This window comes from Cibotium barometz, chromosome 27 (genome assembly GCF_041138505.1).
Source record: "Cibotium barometz isolate CiBa-2024 chromosome 27, ASM4113850v1, whole genome shotgun sequence".
Lineage (NCBI taxonomy): Eukaryota > Viridiplantae > Streptophyta > Polypodiopsida > Cyatheales > Cibotiaceae > Cibotium > Cibotium barometz.
The window spans coordinates 39,555,509-39,563,236 of NC_141072.1; the positions used below are offsets into that span (position 1 = coordinate 39,555,509).

A 7,728-nucleotide genomic window follows, 5' to 3' on the forward strand; every position below is an offset into this window, starting at 1 on the left:
AGGAGAGGGTGAATGCGAGAATGCATACATACACCTTTAGATAATGCATGTTTAACCCACTATACAACTGCTTGTACCATGAAATCTTCCATATATGGATGTTACCACCTTCGCTTATATGAATTAACCACCCTATTAGCATATTATCTCTATCATCCCCAAGTCTCTCTTAAAAAATCAATTTAGGCCTCCATTTTTTGTTTCTATTGGTGGTTTCTTCTCTTTTAATATTATACATGTAAAGAGAAGATGGACATAACCACCTTCATTTATATGAATTAACCAACCCTATTAGCATATTATCGCTAACCTCCTCAAGTGTATGTTAATCAATCTATTGAGGCATGTGGTTTCTTCTATTTTTGCATATATATATAAACAAATTTTAACAACAATTTGTATCGAACATCTGACAAGGCCTTTATTGGTGGTTTCTTAAGTTTTTTGTTTTTGGGAATAAATATGTGTGTGCGCGCATCCATCAGCACATACACCTGGGATGATTACAACATAATCTAATCAGTATATCTGTTACATCGTCTAAAGAGACAAAGCCAGCCAACTATGTGGAGCTCAACAATCCGCAGACATCATCCCATGTTTCATCCTCCCACGTAAGATGATCACCTAGGTCGAGGCCATCCTTCAGTTATGCTTCTGGAGTAGAGCTTTTAGGAGTGTACTCCTGCAACATCTCATCCTTTACACACATTGGGACATCAGGCCTGCAGGATATTCCATTTGTAGTAGAAGCTTAATTTTTAGAATAGTATAAGATAAGACGGATGGTGTAGGAGTTTGAGTGGGGACACCAAGGACATCATTGAGCATGAATCATTCCAACCTGGTTGGCAAGCTAAGGATGGATCCATATAGGCAACATACATACTTAAGGCTAAAACAAGCACAAGTGAGCACATAATATCATAGGTAAAGAGAGCAATATATGTGGACATGTAAAAGGTGGTGAGAGAAGTGTGAAGTGGTGGTGGGCACATAATATCATACATAGGGCGTCCATAAGGTAAGGTAAGCTCTCTAACGGGGGCGTACTTCTGAGATGGGCTCCCCATTATTGGAGTTGGCGATTTGGGAAGGGTGAGAGTGCCATGCAGTCGAAGAGGTCGAGCTTGATATGAGGGAGTGTTGGACAGAATAGTCGGTGCCCACGATGATTGGCTTTGTGGGCAACTCTAAGATATCCGATTGGCCACACAGCATTGCATACACTTGGGACATAGCAGGCCTTGCTTGTGCACTGGCTTGAGTGCACAGCAGCGCCACATGCACCAGCCGGATCACCTCCCCTGCACTCACCATGCCCAATTTCCCATCCACAATCTGCACTTGTTGCTGCCTTTCGTACAGTGCCCATGTCTACCAAAACATTTCAACACTCAGGAAAAACCAAAGGATCAAGTAGACAAATTCATGGGAAACAATCAACCAAACTTATCCTCACCCATTCCAAAAGATGTTGCTTCTCTGGTTCCAGCCTCTGCTCGATGACCTTCCTCCCACTCACTATCTCAAGAACTACCAATCCGAAGCTGTAGACGTCTGCCTTCTCTGTTAGCCGGCCATTGATGGCATACTCTGGCGAAAGATACCCCCTACAAATCAAGGAAAGTTCTAGATAATTAGACATTAATACTTGCTATATTCATTTTTTTTCAGTTTTGAAAGCAGGGCTTACAAGGTTCCTGCCACTCTTGTGGTGAGATGGGTGACATTATCCGCAAAAAACCTTGCTAGACCAAAATCTGCAATCTTTGGGCTCCAGTCATTGTCCAAAAGAATATTGCTTGTTTTGATATCTCTATTCACAATCCGCACATGGGAGTCTTCATGAAGATAGCATAATCCCCTTGCTATGCCAACTATTATATCGACTCGAGTACGCCAATCCAAGGTGATTCGATGATCATTTTGCCCACTATCTGCATTCACACCATCTCTGTATATTATATAAAGGAAGAGTTTCACAAGCTGCCACGTGGCAAAAATTTGGAGGTTCAAGAAGAGGAGGAAGAGGTTCGACGACGTTGGGGTAGAATTTGAATTTGGAGGTTTGAAGAGACGTGCAAAGCACGACTCAGCCCACTAGTTATATTTACAAAAATAGAAGTGGGTCTTCATTTTACAATAGGTTTTTATTGATAGACTTATGCAAGCTAAGAAATTTCATCAATAAAAAATAGTTACCAAATAGGTGCAAGTCCAAGCTTCGCATTGGAAGATACTCATACACTAGAAGTTGGGTTGATTCTTCAACACAAAATCCTAGCAATTGAATCAAGTTTCGATGTTGCACGTTAGTTATCAAGTTCACCTCATTCATAAATTCTGCCTTCCCTTGATGACTTTCAGAAGAAAGCATTTTGATTGCCACTTCCCTTCCAATCTTCAATGTCCCCTAAAAGAAGTAAGCTTTTAAAATTATAGTTAGTGTCATCAAGTGGTAATGTAAATATAATAAAGTTTAATTTAATCAACTAAGTAATAAACTTTAATTTAATCAACTAAGAATAATTTATTTTTTGAAAATCACCTTATAATTTTTTGAGAATAATAGTGAGTTTGAGTTGTGGCTAGAGTGTGTAACACAAATGCATCAATCAAAAATCAAGCAAGATTTATTCAAAAACAAAATACACATGACATGAAACTTTGCCAACAATGAATTGAGTGGTGTGTACCTAAAGTAAAAGAATAGTTTCTCATGTCGATTTTAAACTAAGGTTGTAAAAATTTATAGAAAACATGTGACCACCTTTTGTTATCTTGGTTGTTATCTTGGTGCTAGTGTAAGTAACCATATCCTCAATGTGTGGAGGTCATGATTTCATTTAATGACATAGGCTAGGCAACTCACCTCGCCTAGTACTTCAATACAAAAGAACACAAATTTTTCATTTATAAGAATCACGACATGAAAACCAATCATGTAAAAAAAACTAAGTGCCATTACAATTATGGTAATCATCTCTTCTTGATATTGGTGATAATGACATCATTATCTTCACCTACTACTCTCTTCCCTTCTTGCCTGTTATAGTCCATGTTGCTCAAGCTACCTCCTTTAATTAAGTCAATTTCAATGGATTAAACCCCACACACACCCATTGCAATTTCAATATACAGAAGTAATATATCCATTGAAGAGTCTCTCTCTCTCTGTCTCTCTCTCTCTCTCTCTCTGTCTCTGTCTCTCTCTCTCTCTCTCTCTCTCTCTCTCTCACAAATAAGGCACACACCCATATGCATTGTGGCGGAAAAGAAAGATGAATTTCAAAGCACTAGACTTGCTCATTATCAAGAACAATTACATTCTTTACTATCTCTTCCTGAATTCCTTTAAGTCTCTAGAGACATCTCTCTCTCTCTCTCTCTCTCTCTCTCTCTCTCTCTCTCTCTCCTATTCCCTATGTAGATTGTCTTGCTTTCTATCTCTTCCTCTTTTCTAAAAAGTCCCTCTCCCTTAAGAAATGATATGCCCCTTAGACTCTTATTTTCCTATTATAAAAGGCTCTACACACTTAGCCATTCTTATTGTCCATTCCTTACTCCTTGCATGGGTGTGTTGTTATGCTCTCATGATCACAGCCCCTTCCTTGCACTCCTATGCTCCCCCAACCTATAATCATCATCACACTCACAACCCTAGCCCTCCCACCCCCTGGTTGCCTTTCCCTGCACAACACCCTCCCCCTCCCCTCATCTCAAACCAAGAAATCGCTTCACAACAACATTTTTTAAACATTCCTATGCTCCCCCAACAAGAGATTCATCACACTCATAACTTAAACACCCCCCAACCCCCCACTGCCCTATTGTGCATAACACCCTCCCCTTATCCTCCTCTCAAACCAAGAAATCCCTTTACAACAATGTTTTGTAAACCTTTGCCCTCCCCTCCCTCCCTCCTTGCACATCATTTTGAAAGTTTCCTTCTACTGGAAGTGGTTAATGTTCTTTTAATCACACCTTATGGTGTGTGAGAGAGAGAGGGAGCGTGTGGCTCGAGAGAGGTGTGTTGAGAGGGAGGGAGGGTGTGGCTCGAGAGAGGTGTGTTGAGAGGGAGGGAGGGTGTGGCTTGAGAGAGGTGTGTTGAGAGGCAGGGAGGAAGGGTGTGTCTCAAGAGAGGTGTTTTAGGTTAAATGGAACTCATGCCCATCTTTAGAACTAGGTTACTTCCCACCCTCGTTTCCTTGAAAGTTAAAAACCAATTTTGGCGCTTAAAGAAACAAAAAGTAGTGTTTTGTTGATATCCTTAGAATGACCAATAATAATGAGTCCTTGGTTGATGTTTGCTCCATATATGATGCTTGCTACGTTTGAAGTGCTTGTTGTCAAATGGATTTCTTTGAAATTGGCTCCCCTATATCCCTATACAAAGTTGTCCATAGGCACCCATAAACCCATCACCATACAAAATACCACTAGCCCCAAAACCATCTATAATTACCACCTACCCAAAAACCATATGTCGCCATTTACCATTCCCCACTTTGGTTTTCTACAAACCCATGGTTTTACCCCTGCCATTAAACCTTACTTCCTTTAATTAACTATTCCATGGGCACCCCTTAGTCTAGCTAAGTTTAATTTATTTCCTTGAGGTGCTAGTAATATTCTTTGGCCAAGCACATGACCCTAGAGTATATCCTATATTTTGAGTTTCATTATGGAATTCTTTTTCTCAAATTATTTTAAGGTCAAGGTGCTTTCACACATGCACGTGTGCACATGGGCAGCATCAATGCTGGTCATTTTTTATTTTTCTAAGCAGTGTACCTTAGACAAACAAATCAACTTAAGCTGGGCATTAACTCTAATTTTTTAACTTTTTAAGTTTTCTCTAAACCTTCCAAAACATTTGAATCTATTAAGGAGTGTGCACACATGTGCTTATGCCTAGTTTGTGCAATTTTATCTTTCATGCACAATTTTACCCATTCAAACAACCTTTTTCTAATAATTTAATTTATAAAAAGGACAAGGAGGGATCTTACAAGTGATGGGCCAATGCCTAGGACCATGTCATGGTCTATGTGTCTTGAATAGCCTCAAATTCTATAGTCTACACCCATACACTACTAGGGAGAGAGAATGGGAGTGATACCCTTTGTTATTCATATATAGATCTCTGATTGGATAAAACTACTTACATTTTGTAGCTATGTATAAAAAACAAGTCTTTCATTCTATGATGCTAGTTTCTGGGTTTTATTTCACAAGATGTTAGTTTCTAGTACATAATAGATGTAGTGATGAATACAAAGCTTTCAAATCACACAGAGGCCATCTCATGGGCCAACTCTTTGATAAACGCTGGGCCAAAGAGAAAATGAAACTTCATCTTTCCAATAGGAGGTCGACCACGCACACCAAGATTTAATCATGGTCTCCCCTACACAGGAGTGGAGAATTATAGAGAAGAAATTCAAAGAGGACTCACAAGGCCATGCATAACAAAGGGTAGTAGCTTAATGCAAATTGGTTACAATGGGGCCCTCACACTATGGTTCGAGTGGGAAAGCCACCTTTCATGTAAAAGTTATGACAAAGATTATCATTTTTTCCCACAAGGCCATGCATAACAAAGGGTAGTAGCTCAATGAAAATTGGTTACAATGGGGCTCTCACACTACCGTTCGAGTGGGAAAGCCACCTTTCATGAAAAAATTATAATAAAGATTATCATTTTTTTCCATCCAACTTTTCTATGTATAGAATTATTCAAGATGACTATTTTTTTCTTCTAGAAATAATAAGCTAATCTATTATAGATATATATTTTATCATATTTTTGATGAATTAATAATTGTACAAAAATATGTTTAATTTAATTTGTGCAGGATTCAACTTATTGGAATGTACAAGTGAGCACAAGATTAATATATGTGCAAATGTGCAATAAAAGTGTTATTTTTGTTGAATTTAATTTCTATGCATAGAAAGATACATATTAGAACTTTTTTTATTTTATAAAAGTGTTATTTTCATTAGATTTAATTTCTATGCATGAAAGATGCATAATAGATTTTATTAATTATAAAAGTGTTACTTTCATTAGATTTAATTTCTATGCATGGAAAGATGCATAATAGATTTTTTTATTATAAAAGTGTTATTTTCATTGAATTTAATTTCTATGCATAGAAAGATGCATATTGAAAAAATCTTATTATAAAAGTGTTATTTTCATTAGATTTAATTTCTATGCATGGAAAGATGCATAATAGAACTTTTTTTATTATAAAAGTGTTATTTTCATTAGATTTTTTCTATGCATGCAAAGATGCATAATAGAAACTTTTTTATTATAAAAGTGTTATTTTCATTGAATTTAATTTCTATGTATGGAAAGATGCATAATAGAAACTGTCATTGAATTTAATTTCTATGCATGGAAAGATGCATAATAGAAATTATAAAAGTGTTATTTTCATTGATTTTAATTTCTATGCATGGAAAGATGCATAATAGAAATTTTTTTATTATAAAAGTGTTATTTTCATTAGATTTAATTTCTATGCATGGAAAGATGCATAATAGAAATTGTTTTATTATAAAAATGTTATTTTCATTGAATTTATTTTCTATGCATAGAAAGATGCATATTGGAATTTTTTTTATTATAAAAGTGTTATTTTCATTAGATTTAATTTCTAAGATGCATAGTAAAAAAAAATTTAATTATAAAAGTGTTATTTTCATTAGATTTAATTTCTATGCATATGGAAAGATGCATAATAGAATATTTTTTTTATTATAAAAGTGTTATTTTCATTGAGTTATTTCACATGCTATTTCCATTTAGTAGCTTTTTTTAGTTTGATTCCGATAATGGGACTTTTTTTAAATTTCTACCAATTGCTTGGCCTAATTAAAGGTTCCTTTTCTCGAACGACTATTTCTATATTCCTTCTCAATTCCTCAATTGAATTATATTCAATATTCCTCTTTTGAATAAAAGAATTCAAGGGATTTACAGAAAACAATTCTACCCATATTTCCACTTTTGATAAATAATCATAAATTGAATTATACTAAAAATTCCTCTTCTTTCCATTTAATTTCTTGGATCTCAAATACCATGGGCATTCCTCTTTTTTGCATTTAATTATTTTCATTCCAATGTCATGGGAATTTCTCTTTTATCATCAATATTTCTCATAATAAAATACCCATTAATTTCAATATGCTAGGAATTTCCCTTTTCTAATCTAAATGATGGAATTCCAAATGTCATAGGAGTTCCTCTTTTACCATTTAAATATTTCTCATAGATAAAATAAATTTATCTAAAATTCATCTTTGAATTTAAATAAAATACCCATTAATTTCAATATACTAGGAATTTATCTTTTCCCATCTAAATGATGGAATTCCAAATGTCATAGGAATTCCTCTTTTACCATGTAAATATTTCTCATAGATAAAATAAATTTATCTAAAATTTATCTTTGAATTTAAACAAAATTCCCATTAGTTTCAATATGCTAAAAATTACACTTTCCTCATTTAAATATTTGAATTCCAATATGGTGGGAATTCCTCTTTCATCATTTAAATTTATCTATGTAAAAAGATAAATTTAACTAAAATCCTTCTTTAATTTTTAAATAAAATATACATTATTTTAGCATCCCAATTTTTCTCTTACTTCATGTAAATACATGGATTTCCATTGTCATGGGGATTACTCTTTTAACATAAAAA

General features: G+C 35.0%; 1 protein-coding gene across 1 annotated transcript; it reads right to left on the reverse strand.

Annotated features, from left to right (window-relative positions):
- Positions 1-426: 426 nt before the first annotated feature.
- On the reverse strand, positions 427-2,591 carry LOC147623380 (cold-responsive protein kinase 1-like). The gene is made up of 4 exons (XM_086821853.1): positions 2,206-2,591; positions 1,697-1,940; positions 1,463-1,613; positions 427-1,377 (listed from the first exon to the last, which is right to left on the reverse strand). The coding sequence occupies exons 1-4, from the start codon at positions 2,378-2,380 to the stop codon at positions 1,039-1,041; spliced, it is 909 nt and encodes a 302-aa protein (XP_086677979.1). The 5' UTR covers positions 2,381-2,591; the 3' UTR covers positions 427-1,038.
- Between the last annotated feature and the right edge of the window lie 5,137 nt (positions 2,592-7,728).